This window comes from Drosophila sechellia, chromosome 3R (assembly GCF_004382195.2).
Source record: "Drosophila sechellia strain sech25 chromosome 3R, ASM438219v1, whole genome shotgun sequence".
NCBI classification, from domain to species: Eukaryota; Metazoa; Arthropoda; class Insecta; order Diptera; family Drosophilidae; genus Drosophila; species Drosophila sechellia.
The window spans coordinates 19,987,499-20,009,997 of NC_045952.1; the positions used below are offsets into that span (position 1 = coordinate 19,987,499).

The following is a 22,499-nucleotide window of genomic DNA, read 5'->3' on the forward strand; positions in this document are numbered from 1 at the left end:
ATTAATGCATAAAATATCAAACATTCCTGCAAAACAATTTCATGTTAGCATCGTCACAGTCATAAACCAATATTGTTATTAAGTCTTTATCCAAAGATATAAGTCAAATTTTGAATCATAGAAACAACAATTTCAGTAATTCAGTTCAGTAACTTTAATATCCTTAATATTTCATTCAAAGTTCATATTAATTAGCCGAATAGTGATTAATCCCTGCTTATTACCACAAGATAGTGTAAATTGTTGAAAGAACACACGAACTGAGAACTCATTAAACATATTCCCCCCACCCATCATCGCATCGCTGCCCAACGATTTTAATTAAAATCAATCGCACGTGCAATACATGAATTGCATAACATATATTTTGCATATGAAAATGAAAATTCCCCTTAATGCTTGCATAATCAACCCCACCACCCTCCACCACATCGAATACGAATACAAATACGAATCCGTGTATCGAATCGAATGGAATTTCCGGACAGAACCCTACGAGATGAGCTATCTAATGGGCGTGGCCGGGGGCTGCATGGCCGCCATCCTTTTGCTGGTTTGCCTCTGTATCTATGCGATCAAGAGCAAGAGATGCTGCTTCAAGGGTAAGTTGAAAGAAGGAGGAGAAGCACACCCAAAAAAAACAAGAAGGCGAACAATCATCGGGCCCGTATTAATTGCACCGCCAGTGCCGTCAAGGCCGCGACAATTAAAACTTCCTCCTTGATTATGGCGCCTGTTTCACCACCAAGCAGCCAACACCACCACCCCAATCTAGCTGGAAACCAGTCCCCCAAGGCCGCTGTCACACTAATTGCAAAAACACAAAAACTTGCCAGCTCACAAAGCATTGAAATGCGAGAAGGACGCGGTCATGGCGGAAAAAATGGCTGCCAGGATGGATGCGTCTCTTTGCCGCTTTGTGTGTGTTGTGTTGGCTCATTTTATTTTATTTTTTTGTTATATTTTTTTCTTTTTTTCCCTACACACTGCTTGAAACTCGAAACTCAAATAAATCTCATAAAATATTCATTAGCGTCCAACGCCTGCGGTCAGTCTCCTTTTCCTGTTTCCTCCGCTGAATCCTGCCCCCTGCGCACACAAAAGGGTTAAGGGTTTTCCAGCCGGCTTTTTGTTAGTTGCGCCAACATTTTCATCTCTTCTCCTTCGGCGGAGGAAGATGGCTTGAAGCCAGAGTTCGCTGCCTAATTAGAAATCAAAACGCAGACAAAAAGCGGTGAAACTTTTTTCAATTGTAAAACAATTTTCAAAAGGAGCAAGGGCGAAACTTTGAAATTGCTGAAGGACATCCGAGCCGTTCCTGCACACAGTTACCCATCCACATCCTCGTGATCTGTAAACACTTTTCAGGCTGTGTCCCGAGTCCCAGGCACCTAATCGCAATTTCTCAGTTGTCAATCAAGCTGTCAATTTGACTGGCTGACTGACTGCTGCAGCTGCCTTCCAGTTGTCAAATGCCGTTTGACAGATCTCTCAAGTGCGACCCGATACTGTGCCACATATATCTCTGGCCGAGGGGAGCCTTCACTTCACCCCTTCCATATCCATCAAAATTTGCGAACACCTCGTTGGGAATTTACACGTCCCTCGCAATCAATAAGAACTTGGCTCATTTATCACGGCGCTCCAAGGGCACATTTCAAAAATATATTCATATGTACATTGCCCTCTGTCTAGCTGTCTGTTTGCAAATTGCCAGCGGTATTTTCACAGCTAATTTCTACTATTTTGCAGCGGGACACAACCACACCCTTCAAAGAATAATGGGTGGAATTTATATTCCTGAATATTGCACACTCTAATATGAATCTTCCCCTTTCTCTTTCCTTTCTCTTTCCTCTCGCATGGCACAGGTTCCACGGGCTATAAATCATCGGATAAAGACAGGTAAGTTGAAGCGTAATACGTACACACCCACAGACACACACACACACTCACACACATGTACAGGGTGGGGGCCATAGATAAATGACCATTTTGATATATTTTTATGCAGCCGCATCCTGCACCCAACAGGTGGCGCTGGCGTGCCAATTTATGCGCCCCTACTGGCCGAATAGAGCAACTCGCCCACCAATACAAATGCACACGTACAGCATTGGAACAATGAAAAATGTTTTCCACTGCACGTACGTGTGTGTGTGTGCCACCCAAAATATTATACATTTTTCATATATTCAATATATGCATCGGCGAGCAAACATTTTTGTTTGGCGCAGAACAAAGTAGAAATACCCTCACACATGGTGAGAAAGTGGTTCGTTAAGACTATTATGTAGAATAGCTAAGGAAATTTAACTAGTGTAAATTATAATACATTTTGGGCGAAAGGGAAACTTTTATTTCTTTAAACTTTTCTTTCTCAATAATTTTCATTTGGATCATAAGTTGAACCCGCTTAACTCGTTAGAATATAAACATTTGATATAACTCAAAGCTCCAGAAGGGTAAATAATATTTTGTTTTCCAATAGCAGCAATTCAAAACAGGGGCAACCTATCGCTCATTGTTGCTGCATGCCATGCAGCCCCAGTCCTGAAATATGAGTTATGAGAGGTTATTTGGCCATTCACCGCTAACGTCCTTTGTTCCTCTTGTTTAGGAGTTTAGAATAAATACATATATTCTGTTTATATACACACAAGTTCAAAGTGTAACACTGAACAGATCAATATTAAAAGCAGAACGGAAATGGATTTAGAATTTCCGTATCGAGCACACGCTCCGACCACAAAATTCCACAAAATTCGTTTTGTAGGCTAAATTTCTGGGCCCATCTCGAGAGTAAATTGATGGTGGCAAGGATGCAAGGGAGCAAGGGGCATATCTAATTTCCTAAGCCCCAAGTAAACAATTGCCTGCGGCGAGGCGAGGCAGCGACAAAAACTAAATAGATATTCAGATATGCGTGAGGGATACAATTTGCCAATCAGCGATGGCAGCCGATGAGCCACCACCCAACCACTTAACCACCACCCACACAATTGTCACTTGGGCAAACAATTTTCGATAACGATTTGCTCCACCCATCTCATTCTCATTCTCATCTCTTTTCCTTTTTGTTTGTTGCCCGCAGCGAGAAAGCTGATTTGAAATCACGCTCGGATAGCACGAGTGGCCCTCAAGGTGATTCGATTTACACCACGCCAGCGGGCTTCCATCATCACCAGCAGCAGCAGCAGCAACAACAGCAGCAGCAGCAACAGCAGCAGCACGCAGCAGCAGCAGCAGCCGCTGCCCTACATGCCGCATCCCAGCATCCGCAGCAACAGTACCCGGGACACGGATCACCGGAGGCAATGAAGGTACGCATGGCTGCAATGATATTACAACCGCCCACTAGGGTCTAGCAGGCAATTGATACCACTAGCGAATCCAACGAACAGCTAACGCAACAGCAACAGCAACACGATAACAAAAACAAAAACCAAAACGAAAACGAACACCAAAACGAACTGACAGACCAACACACAACACCGAACGAACAGCGACTTGATGACAGTAGTGTAAGCCACAACAACAATAACAACCACAAAATCAGTTCCACATCGACTACTGTCCTGACCAATAGCGATAATAACAACACCTCAGAGGTGGCCAAAACCAGCGACAGCAGCAACAGCGAGGGCAGTAGTTCGCTGACTAGCAGCAAGACCAGTAGCAGCAAGCGTGACCTCGAGAACAATATGAACAGGGACATGAAGCCGGCGACGGCGCCCAAGCTGCTCCACCTGAATGTGACGAGTGTGGAGCAGCAGCAGCAGCCGGGTCCAGTGGATCCCTTGCCAGTGGGTCCACTCACGCCCGAGGAAACGCAGGTGCTGCTCCAGAAGCTGAGCATCAACAATCCGTTCTACCGCTTCCGCAAGCAGAGCAACTCCTTGAAGGAGCTGCGGCGCAAGGCGGGCTCGGATGCTCCATCAGTCCGCTCGCGATCCGAAACGGATCTGGGGCAAGTTAGGGGACAGCAGTTATTGCCACACCAGCAGCACAGTGAAGCCAAAGTTGTAGTTGTACTAGATAGTAAGCAGAAGGAAGTAGCCATTAGTAGGCCTAGGAGTACCGTTAGCCTTAAGACTAGATCCGTAAGCAGTTTAAGCCCCTCCACCAATCAGATGGGAGACAGTTCCACGGTGATCACGAATCCCTTCTCCATTTTCCACGACGATGAGATCCTAACGCTGAGCGTTAATACGCGTCTGAGGAGTGCGGCGAACGCCAGGAGTTCCCGACCCCAGAGGCAGGGTCGCGGCTTGCGAAGACTTTTCGAGTCCAATCGAAGCCAGAATCCCCCCTCCGAGCATCACTATCTGCATGGAGTGCCAGTACGGCGCTTCGAGCGGCAGGACTTCGACAATGACTCGGGTGATTTGTTGGGCAGGAGGACAAACACCTCGAGTGGCAAGCCCAAGCGATCGAGGGCCATTTTCAAGCAACTTTCCCTAAGAAAACTGCACAACCGCGCCGCCGCTGAGGATCCGCCATCGCTGCCCAAACTGAAACTGAGCTATCCCAATAGGACGCACAGCATTCAGAGCATGCGGTCTTCGGGCGGTGGCGCCTATGACATCCAGCACACCACCGCCTATCATCCAAGACTAAATCACTCCACATCGCCGGTGACCAAGGCGAATTACTTTGAGCGACTGCAGGCGAAGACACGGCAGGGTATCCAGAAAATACGCGACAAGTGCCGGAACTTCAAGACGACCACCGGTGACGGGGGATCCCTTGGTGGTTCAGAATTCAGTGGCTTCCATACCCTGGCCAAGGATGAGAGCTTCCGCTTTATCAGTGATCGGGCAAACATTTCCAGCTACGAATCTCGCTGCAAACAGGCGACCATCTACAAGAGCTACAAGTCTGAGATTGATCTCAGCAAGAACCTCCACTATTTGGATGCCTACTTGGAGCAAAACTTCGATCACCAGCTGAGCACCACCAAGCAGTCGGCCCACTCAGTGGGTCGTGTAAGTGGAGCCCAGAGGAAAGCCCTGGCCAAGCAGCATGATCCTGCCCCAGAGACTCCACGCCCTCACAGGCACAAAAGGAGTCAATCGCAGGCAGCCAACTATGGTGCTAACTACGAGAACCTCGGCACTTTGCCCATTGCGTCCAAGTCGAAGGTAAGGAACACTGCCCTCAACTCGGACTCGATGAGCAGTTCCGACTATGCCTCGGTATTTAGTGGACCCACTACTAACCGGCAGGAACCAGAGGAAGATCCCAAGGACTTTAAACTACGCTACGAGCACCCAGACAAAATGTGCGAATACTACTTTGACAACCTAACGAGCTATGCCCTGGCTTTGGAGGAGAGCGAGGACTTGCTGCTGGCGGAAAGCGCCAAATCAGCAAGATTCTTTTACGACGACGACGAGGAGGATGACGATGACGATGAGGCTGGGCTGGCGGTTGATGGATTGAGTGCCGAGGATGAGGCGGCTGGCGGAAGGCCGGATTACATGGCCCGCGACATACGCATTCGCGTCAAAGTGAACGAATGCGAAGACGCTGATTGGCATCAAGCGGCGAGTGCGACATCCTATAATGAGAATCTGGCCGAAAGCACATTCTACCAGTCCCTCAATCAGCATTTGCAGCGCCAGGAGGTGGGCGATGAAGTGGGGCTGGAGGAACAGAATCTTCTCGTGGGCGAACGGGGAGTTGGCGAGAGCTACCTGGAGCACTTCCAGCGACAGCGGGGCAGAAACTACGACAGGGCCACGAACTCTGCGCAATATCCGCGGGCCGAGTTCTACGGATTCGGCAGGAGTGCCGGAGAAGGCGGCGAACAGCCGGATGTGGCCAGACAGCGACGGGCGGACCTGATGGAGGCCCACTACGCCCGCAGCTATCAGTCGGGGAGCAGGGCAAAGGGCAGGACAAGAGCCCATGCACTGGAGATGGAGCAACAGCACGCAGCAATCCCGACTGCAGCAGCAACCGCAATGCCAGCTGCAACAGGCAGTGTCATCAATTTGGCGCTGCCGGGACAAAGCAGCGATGTACTCTATGCCACCAGCAGCAAACAGCAGATAACGATGCCGACGCCAACCGCAGGGACACAGTTCCATCAGCCAAAGCCAGAGCCAGCGGCATTAGCTGCAGCAGGAGCAGTGGCAGCAACAGCAATAGCAGCTGGAACAACAACTGCAGCAACACCAGCGGGAGGAGCAAAAACATTGGTCGCTGTCAGCTCAGCCGGAAATGCAAACAATCGCTATATGCTGGAGAATTTGCGCAAATACTATGCGAATCAGCAGCAGCACCCGCCCGCCCACTCGGTCAACTCGTCCTCGCTGTCCAACTCGTCCTCGTCGAACTCATCAATGTCCCAGCAGCAGCAGCAGCACCTAAAGCTCAATCTGAACCTGCAACCCACCGCGCCCAAAGTGCAGCAACAACATTTGGGCAACCGCCGAAACTCGAGCACTTCGAACGCCTCCTCGACCGCCGACAACTTCGACACCTTCATAACGTTGCGCAATGCCACGGCAAATACGAGCACGGATTATATGGCCAAACAGCAGCAACATCGACGCGGCACGCAGCAGCAGCAGCAGCAACAGCAGTCCGTGCCACTTACCTCCGCTCTGAACTATTATGGACACGGTGCCACGCCCACACTGAATCCCGCCCTCGCCTACAATGGCAAACTAACGGCCACCGCAATGTTGTCACAAGTAAATTTAAGCCGAGCAACCGTACAGCCGACAGCAGCAGCGACGTCCAGCGTTGCGGCAGCAACAACCGTGCCACTGCTGCTGCCGCATCAGCAACATTCGAGGTCCACGTCCAAGGGAGAGGGATTCATTCTCGAGTACGAGTGTTAGCCCCCAATCGGAATGGAGGGGGAATGGAGACAATTTGTTTCTTTCTCGTTCGCTATTTCTTTGCCTGGCCAAAAATTACAATTACAAATTGGCACATTCGCTTCTACGCTGATTAGGACTCGTGTGTACAGATAAGGAGTATGTAATATATGCAGAGGAAGGGGATTCGGAAAAGGAGCCAATTATTCGTATCATATCAGAGAGAGGGAGATTATAGGGCATAGGGGGATAGTTACTCGTTTGCATAGGAAGATGCTTATCCACTTGATTGTGCTAGGAGATAAATTAACGTAAACTACGACAATAATGCAACAATTCAATTACAATTGGTAAAGATACGGATAAACGATAACGCATAGAGCAAAGCGTACATTTATTAGTCACAATCTTAGCGAAGGTCACATACATTGAAGCAGCATAAATCAAATTTATAGTTAAATCAATTAAACATCAGTGTTAAGCGTTCTCCTAAATGTATGTGTATGTATATCCGTAAAGTGTATATTAACGTAAGCGACCCATACTGTATACTGCATCCTAGAGGAATAACGAATTTTTCAAACGTACTTCAAATTGAACTTTTATCAATCGCCGGCCCAGTTTTTTTGTTCAGTTTTTCATTTTACCAAATCAAACTCGTGCAAAGTTACTACACACGTACCGCAAAGTGGTACATAACTAGAATGATATGCATAACTATTTACGCTTATAGTTAAATGAAGGTTCAGATACAAATGCACTTGTACTCGATTAAGCGAACCGAAAATAAAAGCTTCGAACTATTTTGATAGCCGAAATTGATTTAAAGCGGTAGCCTTTTTGTTATTCGCATTGTAAATACAACTACAACTAGCTATTATTGAGCAAGTCTGGCGAGTGCCATCAGCGATCGCCTTTAAAGAGCGTACAGTGCGTATGCGCAATATTTTCTCATTACACGCCCGCCCGAGTGTTTGAGTGTCGGTGTGTTGGTAACCACATAAATATTTGTACAGCGGCCGAAAAAGGAAACTCACGCACACGCTGGAGAGTCACAAACATGACGATTGCTTTGGGACGACGACGCACATGCATATATAAAAATTGCAAAGAGCTGGAAGAGGAAAAAACCAACGCGGCGTATGTGCAATGTATTTCATTTCCATGCCACAACGCCGTCTGGGGGCCTCCATGCAATTATCTGTGTGCGCGCAATTTATCTCATTTGCGGTTGAGTTATTTCCGACTGCAGCAAATAATACTGCCAGCCGACGGTCCAGATCGCATTGGTCGGCCGCCGTGTGTGCCGCCTTACTTTTTTGTGCTCCAGGACCCACTGGCACCCAAAAGTCCCCCAATCTCCATGTCCCCATCGAAGCCCCCGCCTCATATGCCGCAACACACTTTTCCGCTTAATTTACTGGCAGGCGGCAGCTGCCTTCGCTGCATTGTCAGTTGACAACAGCAATTGCTGCATAATGCATGCCCAGGACTCTGTGTAAGTTCTCCTGTCAACGTTTCTGTCCTCTATCCATTCTCCATTCTCCTTCGCCCATTGCGAATGTGAGTGTGTGTATGTGTGTTTGCGTCCGTGTCGGCCAGGCTTAATGCCTGATGCCGCCTCAATGGCTGTTTGCCCGTTCGCTACAATAATAATTCATTGGCTGCTTTATGGCTGACCATCAACTTATCGGCACAGTCCTCTCCCATCGCATCTGTCGCCCTTCGTGAAACATATAAATTAATAAAAGTCAAATTAAAATTACATACTTTGATGACAGCGTAGGGTTGCGATTGGAATGGAACGGCGCTGGAGATTGAGATGGGAATGAGGATAAAGGTACGGCGACATGTATTTCATCATTATCAGCGATCGCTGACATGAACTGCTTGCTCGGCTATAAATAATTCTGTTGGTATATTTGTACCTCGAGTGCACAATTATAAATGTTCGATAGCTTTTATGTCGCCTGAACTCGAAACTTAGTTGTTTAAAGTGCAATCGTAATACAGGGTTTGAGGATATGTTTTATTGAATTGAGTAGGCAAAAGAATTAACCATATCTGATCAGAGAACTTCACCAACTTGTGTTTCATTTGATGTGGTTATGTGTGTTGCAATTAGATAGATTTTAGTTAACCGACTGAGGACCGAACCAAACAATTACTGCTACCAATACAGACACACTCGATTTGAAAACCTGTGTTCAGGACTAGAACTGCCGCCAAGCGTGCATTTTGTACAACTTGAACTTTTTCCACCTTTCTATATATTTCTATATACCTAAACACATATATACTTATAATGCCTAAGCCCTATGTTCGTGTGTTTACGTTTGTTTACGTTTAAGTAATGCAAGAAGATGGAAACCAAAAAATGATACAAAAAATGAGAGGCCCCCGGCCGAGTTTACTTAAGTACGATATATATATATAGCATTTTCTACATCACACACACATATATATATATACCAGTACCTATTGATACATACAGCGTATGTATGTGTAGGTGATCTTGAACGCATTCATTATGTTTTACGTTAACATGCTAATGCTCATTTAGTTTACATTATGTATATGTATGTATAACTTATGTTAATGATGTTACTACTACTACTACAAATACTACTACCAAAATTTATTCGATTCGATTAGTTTTCCTTTTCGATATGAGATTGAGATTCCCGAAGGTGCAACAACTATATTGTAATACTCGAAACAAACAAAAAAAAACAACAAAAAAACCAAAATACCAAAAGTACTATACTCTACACCAAGCGGAATGTTTTCCTTGCCCGCCCCTCAAAGAACCATGTAAAGCATTAAATCAAAGCAAATAATCCAGTAATCAGTAATCCAGTACTCCAGTAATGCTGTAATGCTGTAATCCAGTAACCAACTGTCTGTGCTCGATGCATTTTGTGCAACTCAAAACAATTCCAGTTACTCGTACGTTCCCAAACATATTCGGTTCGGTTTGTTTTACTTTTTGTTTACGGTTACGATTTCGGTTTCCATTTCTGTTTTTGTTTCTGTTCCCATTTCCGTTTCCGTTCGTATTTGTATTTGTATCTGTATCTGTATTTGTGTTTGTGTATCCGTCCAACACACTTTTTTATATGACAGTGTTTAGCAACAAGAGTCATGCGATACGAGAAAGCAATGCGAATTCCATAATCAAGTTTTTATTGCCTGCTTTTGGGCGCGCGCGCGTGTCGAAAATATTTACACTTTCATTTTGTCCAACATGCAACGTTAGCTTGTCGTGTGTTTGTCTGCCTGCTTGTTTGATTAACAACCTGCAACATGTTTTGGCCTTATCTTTTCCTGAACACACCCCCTCCACCCGATTCGGTTTTTCATTCCGGCCACTCCGTTTCCATTTCATTTTCCGTGTCTTTTTATTTGGCTCTTGTCTTAGCTGGAACGCAGCCAAACTGAGAATGTAACCGCAACGAATGTGAATTGCTATAACCAGATTTTTGTGTGTTTTACCAACTCTCTATATATGTAAATCTCAGTTTCCCTCTCTCTATCTCTGTTTGCCTCCCGCTAAAGCCTTATTCGTGTTGTTTTTATTATGATTTTGACTTGCCTCCTGCCACTCGTGATTATTTTTATTGCTTCAGGTACATACATCAGATTTTACTACTTGTTTACTACTTACGATATACACTTTGAATGTGTGTGTGTGCGCGCACAAGGATTATGTTATTTCGTTGCTTTCTGCATTTTGAATATCCTGGATGCGTGCCCTTTTGCGTGCGTGTGCGTGTGTCCGTGTCAGTGATTGTGTGTCTGTGTGTACCAATTTGATCCGAAAAGTTTTCTTTGCTTTTTAATTAACCACAGAGCAGAGAAAGCTAAGAGACGGATTGAAGTCGGCCAACAGCCCAGAATTAATACCATTATCTGTAGCATACTTCTGCATTTGTTTACGCTCGCAATGCGAACGAAGGCGAAACAAAACTCATAAATAAAAGGCCCAGACACGCACCACAAGCTGTCAGTGCATAAATCACAAGCAACTTGCAACTTCTGGCCAACAAATGGCCCGAGTCGAAACGAACCGACTCCAGTTGGCCAAAAACTTTTCGCCCATCCGTCTGCTGGGGCAAACATTTCCATGCAATTTGTTAAGCGCAGCGCAATTTGGCCAAATCAACTAAACGTTGCCAGCGCACCATTTAACAATTTTACGCGCCTTTTGCCGAAAGCAAACACTGCAAGTTCGAGTCAAGTTTCAGTTTGGCAAAGCCAATCGGGAGAAGAAAAATCTGCTTTTGAACTTGTGCTAATCGCATAATCCAATCCAATCTGGCCACAACACAGCTGCACTGCAGCTCAACGTGCCATCCTTGAGAGGCACTTACAGAGTTTCAAAAATTTCCCTTGGTTACGCAATGGCAAATTAATGATTGAGTAACTGACTAACGAGTTGGCCAAATCCCACAAATCCACTTCAAGGTTGGCAGGTATTTCAAGCTATCTTTTTGGCCGGCACACACACATGCACACACACACACACACGCGCGCGCGCGCAAACAACCGAAAACACCCCAACACAGGCACACGCATGAATGCACTCGAAATGCTCACCTTCACAAATGCAAAAGCACCCATTCACACACCCACGAGTAAATGGTTTGAAGATTCAGCAAGAGGAATCTTAAAATTAAATTATCTGGGAATTTTCCAAGTACCGATTAAATTAGTTCGACAGCTTATGCATTTTTCTCGGAAGTGAGCTTCAGTCTTCCCACTCACGAGTATCTTTCTCGCGTAATGCATTCAAACGAATTTTTAAGCAATTATCGCAGTTAATTACAAGCAATTAAGGTCGGACATGAGCTCTCGATCCATTCATCCAACCATCTATCCACCGAACACTCGATAGACCGAGTAATTCGCATCGAGGCGCAAACAAATCAGAAAGCAGTGCAAATAATAATAATAATAACACCATTACCACAACGGCAATCATCATAATGCGCAATTTTAATAATTTCATTCCGCTGTCAGTCATAAAATTGGTTTGCATTCATGGACCAGCAATGAATAAATGCGTGTATTGCGAAACGCAATTCTCTTTAAAATGTATTCGCAACAGAAATTAATTAAAGTCAAAAGGAAAAAATGTTGCGAAAAATCTTTTTATTTAATGAATAAAATTAATAATCACAAGGGAAGAGTACGGAAATCGAGAAAAGAGCAAATGCGACTCGTTTATATTAAAATTATCGAATCTTTTCCCAGCACGTTGTTTGAGATACATTTTTTGTTTGTGCGCAATGCAGTTTCAATTCACGACATTTATTTGCTTGCGTGCGAGGCAAAGAGTAACAATGCAAAGTATTTAATTTCGTTTATTTGCCAATTTCATTTTTATGGTATGATCCAAGTTTATCATCTGTGTGTAACCAATTTTCGGTTTAATGGCTCTGAGCTTGATTATTTGTTTTGATTTGTGTGTTAAATGTTCATTATATACCACCACACCATTTTGTAATTTGTGTGTTATATTTTTATAAACCAATCTAAGCATTAAGAAAACCTACATCTATCCCCTTCCGTTTAGTTGAAGGTCAGAATATACGAAACCGAGCGTTTGCAGACGCCTATTAGAATTCAAATATCGAAGTCGAGCCAAGATCTGGCTGGGTCCGAAGACGAGGACGATTCTTGATCCAAATCGAAACGATTTTCGTTGGGCCCCCAATTAAATGCAATGTATAAATGTATGCACCTTGTATTAATTTATTTTTATGTACAATAAATTTATCTTACATTAATCTTAGTCCTTATTTTAGCAACAATCAATCGACCTTATTTAAATAAAATGAATCTGATTTTAGTAATCTCATTATTTGTTTGTTTTTTATTTACTTATACTAACTAATGCAACACCAAAGTTATACTCACCCCTTGTCGAGTTCAATATCTTGCACCAAGTTCCTTCAATTTTCCTTTACGTTGTTGGGATGGTCGAAAGTAACATTATTCACAGGTCGTACATAAAACATAAATGCTGATGTTTTGAAACCTAGAAGAGAAATTCAGATTGACTGCCAACTAATAAAAGGAGGCAGTTCTGACTTAGCAAAAATAATAATTAGCTTAGACACGTACACTCATCTGAAGCTTAGGTTAATTACCCCTGATACGTATCCCAATCGAAACGCATTAAATAATTCAGTAAGTTATTTCTTTAAATAATGCAGAATCTCCTTGATTTTTAGCGTAGTAGCGAATTGAATTGAATCACGAATTACCGTCCTTGCCGAAAAAGTTAGTTTACTAGCCAATAGTTCTATAACCTTTATTCCCATTTCCCAAACCAACCAACTTGCATATGTATGTAACTATTTAGTTTTAAATATCTATTGAATTCCCAATTTTCGCTCTAGCTCTGTCTCGTGTTTGTGGCATTTTGTCTATTTTGTTTGTATTTCATTTATAGCAATCTTCATGGAATTGTTTAAGCAAGACAACTGAAACAAAACGCCGGCAAACAAATATAAAGATTTATACAATAATTATGAATAATGCAGAGCAAGTAATTTATAGAAAATACGAAAAACAAATGAGAAAAAAAGAAACATACCGATGAGGGGAAAGAAAGCATAAGTAACACATTATGAATGAAACAAATTTATAACGAATAAAAACAATTTAATTGCGAATGCGTGTGTGCGTGTTAATATTTATTCATACTCGTATTCACATGTATTCAGTTTTGTGTGCCTTAATACTTTTTGCAGTTGAGTTTCCCATTAATATTGCATTGGGCATTATTATTAATATTGATTTCGTTCATTGTATTTCCACTTTGTCGCTGTGTGTGTGCGTGCGTTAGTATGTGTGTGTGCCATGCCTTGTGCAAACGTTTGGATAATTTCCTCTTTGTATGGATGGATATGGAACAATAAAACATGTTTTTCCCCCCCATATTTTTTTGAGTTCTGATTTATTCATGAGAGCGCAGAGCTCTCAGTTTTCCCGTCAGCAATCCTCTCCCCACTCCCCCCATCGTTATGAATTTTTTAATGCTCTGCGCGCAGAATACCACCTACCATCCATCCATTGTTAGTTGATTGAAAGCAATACTTTTTACACACGCAGACGGCAGATTCTTGACCGTCGAGCTTAGTAGATACAAAAATCGGCATCGGTCTTGGAGCCCATCAACTGGCCACGCCCACTTCACGGGACACACACCGCCCACCCAGCCACAAACACCCACCCAATCACACCGACACACTTGGCATATGCTTCAATTTGAATATGAATTTGAATATGACTTTGAATGCGAATCCTTTTTAAGTAATGTCTGTGATTTGTGTTAACCGAACTTAGTACTAACCATTCACCAATTTCCACGTATGAGATTCTTTCAAGCGGTTCCAAAACACCAAGTGAACGGCACCGGAAACAAACGAGGATTTGGCTAGAGAAAGACTTTCCGAATCGAGAACATTATAATCGAAATGCAATTCTTCCGCGAGTGGAAGCAGTAAAGCAAAAGTCCTGTCGAAGTATAAACCATTTTTTAGTTGAAGCCAAGTCGAAGCTTAAAAAGAACATTCGAAGCTATTTTGTTTTAAATGTGTTTTAGTTTTCATTACGTGGACTTGGTGAGCAAACCCCAATCCAGCCAGAAAACCCCGTCTTGCTCCTCTCTCTCACTCTCTCTGTCTCTTGTCTCTCTCCCTAAATATATATATACATATATATATTATATATACGCATACTTGTAAATTATTTAATTGATATGAATTGATTGATTGATGACTGACCTTGAATATATATATAAAATCCACCTATACGACATGTATACCTTATATTAATGACTATGAATATTTATGTAAAGGATTACATTTTACTTTCTCTTTTGATGAACTTTCAATGATGTAATAATAAGCGAATGAACTGAATTGAATTTTTACTTTGATATTTATACCTCCAAGCATACACACAGTCACACCCGAAAACACATTTACATACAAATATATCTCTATACGTATATATCCTGCCGGAAGTTGCTGCCGTTCATTCCTCGTTCGTTCGCTCGCTCGTTCGCTCGCTGATTGATGATTGATGATCGTGGTTTGCAATACTACCTATATATACTATATACTCCCCACACACTCTACAAAATTTCGATATTTCGATGAGCTGAGTCATGATTTGTTATGTGGTGCAAGCGGCATACGAACGTTTTATTGGAGTTTTACTTTCAACTCATTTTCGTTACGATACTTGTGTCCAATATATCCACATACACACACACACACACATACGATATATATAAATAATTATTAACCAAAACGATGATTTATCCTTCAATCTAGCCACTAGTGTACGCTTCATCCAGTGCATAATGTAATGTTAAACTGAATGTCTTTCTTGTGATAACCAAAGAGTTAAGTCCCACAAAAACCGAAACTCTAACTTCATCTAACACGATACAAACCCCAAGTCCCCAAGAAATAGACTGCAGTACACTTGAATACATTCTGAACACGGCATTCCAGACATTTTCCGAACCTTAGCTCCCTGATCATGGCACACACTGCGCATACTTGATATTAACAAATCGCCTAGCTGCACCACCGCTCACTAGCTATCTCTCTCTCTCTCTCTCTCTTGCACTGACGCGAAACAGATGCCACTGAAAAACTCATTATAAATTAATTAAGCAAGCAATTAATAATTTCACGTTCAATTTAAGTTTGTAAATGAATTAATGTTTCCCCACACCCCGCACACCACCAGCACCACAAGAGACAAGAGCAACAAACAGCCCAAACTAGCCACACAACCACCCTAGCCACGCCCACAGAGACCCAAGCCCTCCACTACCACCTTCCCCCCGCCCACAACTGTACATTTTTTCAACACTTTTGTTGTCATAGCCTCTAAGCCAAGCATAATTACCCGTGCATTTTAACACTCTTAGCCCCTTAGAGCTTCAGATGTGCACCACCTCGTCCTCGCACACCCAAAAGTAATTTACATACGGCAACAACCGACTTCGTTTTAGCCTTTTTTTCGTGCTGTTGCCAACTAGTTGGAGAGAGAAAAAGTTTTTAAACTATACCTACATACTTTTTGCGTTTCAGTTAATTGCAATTTCAAGTATTTTAGCTAGCAAAAAAAAAAAAACAACAAACATAAATTGACTGAAATTGAATTAAGTATTTCACCTGCAGCCATAAATGGAAATTATAATTTTGTATTATTATCGATTCCATCTCACTCTGTGTCTCTCTATCTGTCTCTGTCTGTCGCCCGTTCGTTGTTGTGCCTTGTTTAAAGCTGTTTTTTCTGCATTGGCCCAGTTTGTTTCGCTTTAATTATCAGTATTTATTATTAGTTTTCTACTTGCATTATGATTTCACCAGATTGTCTCTCTCACAGTTTTTGCACCAATCTTGCACAAATAATACAAACTATATAAAGCTCGCTGCACTCCGCACCGTTTTGATTGAAAATTCTATCTGGTGTTTTTAGAGTATAGGCATAATAGAGATTTTCCAGATGGAAAAGCGCCCTGTGAGCTCCTCTGGCATTTAGCAACGTCTTTCGGTTGCCGAAACAGCGTAAGTACTGATGAAAGCTGCCAAAAGAATTCCATAAATATCGCATTCTGTTATGCATTCAACTCAAGACAGGGCTTAAGTGGGAAGCGACCTGAATAAGGCCCAATATGATTTATTCCCCTCGATAGTTGACTCTTACGTCATTGCCTTCTTATGGCCTCGTTATGTGTGAGCCTGCCCCATTCAACGGCGCTTTAATGGCTCATTGCATTGACAAACACACGTCTGCAGGACCTAGACACACGGACAAACAGGCGGACGGTCTCGAGTCCGGGAAAGAACACATAATGCTCCGGCATTAATTTTATTATGTCTTCTGCTGGACTTCTTTTGCGTCCTCCCACGACTTTGGCCTGCTGCTACTCGAGCGTGGGAGAAGGCAACTCGGAAAAGGCCATGGAAAATTATTATCCAATTCAATGGAGACGAGCCAGTACAGTAGTACCCTATATAGGCAATAAAACGAAGCCAAAGAGTTTCTTTATATACCAATATATTAAAGTAAATATTAGTCAAAGAACAATTGAAAAACTGGACGAGTATTGCACAAATTTTATATATCTTAAAAAAAATAATTTAAAATTTCGCTTTGAGAAACATTTTTATTGTCAAAGAGGTAACGGCAGCTCAATGCTCCGGAATTACTATATTAAGTTTTATTATTTTTCTGCTCCGTTGTTTCCGTCGGAGAATTCTCGAGCTTTCGCTGCATTTGTCGAGCGGCATGCAGATTTTATTGTATTGCGTTATAAGTTCAATGCTCCATAAATTTCCCAAAATGGATTTATGTTGCACTACCGCCCTATCTTCAGCATTCCCTGCTGCCCCCGAAGTCGTAAATTATTGCGTGTGCATTTCCGCATTGAGTTCATCGAGTCGAGTCGAATGCCCATCGTCTTAAAGAGCTTAATTCAGCCATTTGGCAATGAGTTCTGTCCGAGAATCAGAAAACAATTTGAATTCTCCACCGGAGATGACGTGGCGCGGCAGGAAAGTTTAATTCTGGGCCACAGGCCACGGGAACAAAACAACTCGGAGACCATAAATTCCTGCAGCTGCTGCACTGCAGCCACTTTTGACACCACCGCCCACAGCCCATCGCCTGCCCTGCAAACTAATGACAAGCCACGCAAAATGAAGAAACAATGCGCGCATAAATTATCCTCAAGGCGGTGCCCGAAATTGCATAGCAATGGCTTGGAAGCGAAAACTAAACGTAGTGGGCAAAAAGAATCTCAACTGACAGGGAAAAGCCGTGGAAAAGCGCGGGGGGGGGGGGGTGTTTTCACAGAGGAAAATGGCTGGTGCAGTGGGATTAAGGAAAACAATGGCGCATCAAATTACAGCTAACAACAAACAGCGAGTCGAACTCGCCTTGGCAGACAACTGCCACGCCCATCGAGCGAACTTTGCATTGTCGTGGTTCGGTTTTTGTTTCAAAGTGCCACACGCCGTATACGCTGCCATGTGTTTGCGATTGTGTGCGAGTGTGTGTAAGTGTGAGCGTGAGGGTTTTTCTTGTCTATTGTAATTTGGCGCTATTATTAAAAATCCTTTATGATGCCTGGCACTGGCAGCAGCAGCAGCAGCAGCCGCCGCCGCTCAGATTTCAGTAAACGCATTCTGTGCGCTCTAATTGCGCCATTAAAAGATGACAAACAAAATCCCCCGGTCTCCAGAGACTACAGATTATTCCATTCTCTACCCCCCCAACGATTTCTGGAGTCTGGAATCTCTGGCTGCGCCGCAAATTCCGGTTCGAGCCATAGTCCATAGTCCTTGCAGGGCTTCCAAGACAAAGGCGACGAACAACGGCGAAGGCAAAAGGCATTTAATATGCTTTTTATGCGTTGCCGTAGCTTCTCTACTCCTTGCCACAATTTTTTTTTCGGCACTTTAGCGCGGATGTCATAAATGGCATGCTCCATGGAAAAGCAAAGTTTCCGCCGGCTGTACCACTATAAATGTAATTTATGTGTGCGTGTACGGCTCTGCGTTTGCAGGTGCATTTTATTTTTTAATATGCTTCGGGCAAACACAACACATGAAATTTGAATTTTACGGGCGCGCCTTCCTTTCTGACGGCTGGCCAAGTAAAATAGTAAATATACACAGCTAGTGGCCGTATAACTAACTCAAACACGGACCCCTTGACTCCACTTTTTCACCTTTCGGCATCATCGCATCTGCACACCTGTGCGTTGATGCTGTGCATGTGTGTGTGTGCTTAAACTGCGCTTAATGTAGTCACTTTGCGACACAACTACTAATGCAACAGACTGGGATTAAATCATAAACGTTGACATGTCTTCTTGACAATTTGAAAGTGGCACTGCGGTTACATTTTTTACATTACTTGTTATAGATCCTTCAAAAAACCCTATACTTTCTATTAAATAAACTAAATGAAAATAGATTAAATGTTCTGGGCCAAATTAATGGACATCCCAACCAATAAACTGTTTAAAATTGCACCATTAGTCGAAACTGAAATTTCGAAGCACTGAATATAATAATAAACTAGATCACATTATTAGCTTGTTTGCCAAAAAGGCTAGAATCATTCAATCCCTTTTAACTTTGCTAAAACCGCAACGTTCACCTTCTTTTGGATTTCCCGTCGCGCCCCTTTATGCGGCCTTATTGAAAAATTAAACGTGTAATAAAATTTAATGACTTGGCGGTTTTTAATAAAAAGCGCCAACGCCTTAACCAACAGAAGCGAGAGGAAATGCCCGCAATTTAAGCGCAAATTTGTGTTCATAATCACAATTTTGGTACCTTTTTTTTTCTTTGGTTGCCCGTGCGGTAATGACCGCACAGAAAATTTTTGGCTTTTCCTCGACCTCTAACTTGGCGCGGTGCGTGCAATAAAAAGTAACGAGGCTGTTAACATTAAGGCAAACGTTTGCCTTTCCCTTTGGTCAAGAAGTCAGACGGAGGCTGAACCAAAAATACCTACAGACAGGGGGGACACTGCCAAGGCTCAGGACTCACAATTCAGGACTCAGAACGATGGCGATGGCGACTCATCGACGTTAAGTCGGGGCGTTAATATTTAAATTTATATTGCGGCCGGACTCTGGTCACGGCAGTGGCACAGCCCCTTTTGGCCATCAATTCTGCGTTTAATGCCTGCGCAAATATTTGCGCAATCAGCAAACAAAACAAACGCAGGCCAAACCGCCGACTGTCGACTGTTTAAGCAAAGCAATTGACCGTTGCCCAGGACACTGGGATACCGGTATGTACAGAAGATACATACATACTCGCATAAAAGGGGATAGCGGCCAAAGCAGGTTATGGGCGGAAGGGGGGTGATGAGAGCGACATGGCCACAACATGTATTTCCTGTTGACCCGTGTTCGTGTTCGACGTGAAAGCGGAAGTTCCCGCAGGTGCGAAGCGCCCGTTTGTTTTTTTTTTTTTTGGCAGTCCCTTGCTGTAAATATCTGTGTTAATCATTTAATTAAACTGCGCTCGCCGTGCATATTTTTCGGGCATACATTTCGGTAATTTATGGCGTGATTTGGGTTTCGACAATTACTACTTCAATATGCTATCTTTTATGGGCCATTACTGCGTATTTACAACGCGGCGTATGCGCGATATTTTCGCCGCGCGAATAAAACTTTGCATACTTTTTTGGGCACCTCTTATGCAGCACGACAAATGGCGATTTATTTAAAACTGACAGTCAAAAAAATGCGCATAATTTTAAATTCAATGTGCTAAATTATGCATCGGATTTTTGTGAAACCTAGTAGGTATATAATGTGTCATTAATATTTGAAAATGCAAACTAAATTGGCAATGTTAACTGAGTAACTATAACTAAAAAAATATAAAAAATACTCGATAAATAGGGTTGCATATATGCAAAATTGCATAATACAAAGCCATTACGCTGTGGAACGAGAAGTATGTGCAATATTATTTGCGTTGCCAACTATTTTGGGAATCTTTTATGCACTACACCAATGTGCAATTTTATTTAAATCTGAAATAAGAAAGTGACAGCCCACCCCCACTGAAATTCCGAAAAAAAAGAAAGAAAGAAACCCGTAAACATTCTTGCACATTCGCAGCGCCAGAGCCGTAAAAGTTTTCGGTAAACGCATTTCAAACACTCGCCGAGATAGTTATTACAATGGTGCACAAAGCACAGCAACAACACAGCCGTGCGTGTGGGCGGAAGGGGGTGGGAAAAGTGGGTGTGGTGGGCGTGGTGGGCGTTGGACAGCTGCAGCTGTGGGGAAAACTTGTATCATTTTCTTCAAATGAAATGCAGAGCGACCATCTTCCCCTTCTCCGAGAGCAGCACAAAGTAATATTTACAAAAGAAAATTCGTTTGAATTTACTTTTTTTTCTTCGCCATTTGGATTTCGTAGTGTTGTGTATGGCAGATAGAAGCCATTTTTGAAGTGCAGTTAGCATTGATCCGTGTGGAAGTGCACTGAGAGAAAACGCTCAAAAAGAACAGGTTAATTTTTATAATCTTATTATTATTATTATGTTCAAGAAAATTGTCAGTTTTTATGATTTTAGGCTAAAATACATAAAATGAAATTTTTCTTAAATTATTATTATTATTGATGGGTAATTGTGCTGGGTTTTTATTGCGTGTAAACTGGAGGATAGTGGGGTCTGAGATTGGTGGGGACGGATGTAGCCGAGCTTAGCGGAAGCCTGGCTGCAACTGTCGTTGTCCTTGTCGCTGTCACCGCTCTCCCTCTATCTGCATCTCTGGTCCGTCTGTTGGCGGGACCCCCTTTCAACACTGGAAACCAGATTCCTCTCCGGCTGAACTCAACATCCGCCGGACAATTGATGAACGCCTTTGTTGTTGTATGCAGAGTGGATTCCAGTTGAACTCCAGTGCCTGTAGTCGTTCTCGTCCAAGTTTCGAGCAAGTTCAGTTACCATTTGCCGTGTGGAAAACTTTGTGCAGTTGACAACCGGGAGAAGGGGCAGGGGTGGGGCGGATGCTCAGCCATTTTTATCCTAAAGGTCCTGCGGATCGTCGCCTGATGTTTTTCGTTTCGTTTCGCGCCAGCAGCAAAAGTGCCGAGTTCAAAGTTTTGTTTACAAAGTTTTCAAATTTTTGTGGCACTGAGTTGAACTTCCGCCGAGCGCACCCATTCCAGATCTCATTCCCATTCCCAACCCATTTTCCCATTTCCGTCTGCTGTTGATGATGTTGCCACCGCTGTTCCGCCGCTCTACGATTTTTCGTGGACTCTTTCTGGGCAGCAGATGGTCTTCGATTCGCAGTCATCCATCATTAGCCACAATTATGTGGCAGGTCTATTAAGTTTCCATCAATTCGCGAGCGTACCAGTAACTAAATGATGCAGAAAATGTTGATGCAATGGCAGCACCAGTCGGGTGTGGCACTCGAGCACTCGACATTCAGACACATCCTGCGGCTCCTTCAAGTCGTCATGGCGCGTAAAATTATGTCAATGCCTGTCAACTTTTCCGCTGAGCCAAGTTGCTCGACAAGTGCACCCTGTAGTGTCTTTGAGAGTGCATTGAGTGAGCGACTGAAAGTTTTCTTTAACCCCCACACCCCTGGCCCCTTTTCCACTACCGCTTTCATGTGTGTGTGTTTGTGTGTGTGCGTGCGTGCGTATGAGAGTGCGTTATTGACTATGCATAAAGTGCATTTACAGTGCTCCTCAGACAGAAGGAAGCTGCTGGGTCAAAAGAATATAAAAGAACAGTTGCGCTTACTGATGCCGCGGGGCGGAAAGTTTTTTAATTTAATGTATAAATTGCCTACCACGGCGCCTCAAACAGAAGTCACGAAAAGTCCTTAAATGCGATAACTTCGTTTAACTTAACTTAATGCAAACTTTGCGCTCGCCTTTTTCAAATTAGCCTGGTTAATTAGCGTTATATGCATGTGTAACTGTGTGTGGGTGTGCCATCGCTTAACTTGCAGCTAAATTTAATAAGTTTTCGCTCGCCAATTAGCCATTTCTCCCGCTCGCCTGCAACTGCATCCTTGCATCCTAGCATGAAATCCCCAACGAGTTCACCCCGAAAAGCACCTGCAGC

At 43.3% G+C, this 22,499-nt stretch overlaps 1 protein-coding gene across 7 annotated transcripts in view; it reads left to right on the forward strand.

The window, feature by feature from the left end:
- The window catches only part of LOC6607264 (kin of IRRE-like protein 1), a 70,303-nt gene that overhangs the window by 42,906 nt on the left and 4,898 nt on the right, over nucleotides 1–22,499 (forward strand). For 4 of the 7 annotated variants that reach the window (XM_032721512.1, XM_032721513.1, XM_032721514.1 and 1 more), the window contains exons 12-14: nucleotides 489–602; nucleotides 1,872–1,905; nucleotides 3,095–3,323. In XM_032721512.1, the coding sequence (XP_032577403.1) occupies nucleotides 489–602; nucleotides 1,872–1,905; nucleotides 3,095–3,323 (377 nt within the window). Of the gene's footprint in view, nucleotides 1–488; nucleotides 603–1,871; nucleotides 1,906–3,094; nucleotides 3,324–9,184; nucleotides 9,203–12,411; nucleotides 12,700–13,293; nucleotides 13,517–22,499 lie in introns of those variants that run through there. The other 3 variants (XM_032721515.1, XM_002032007.2, XM_032721517.1) reach the window with 3 other exon arrangements.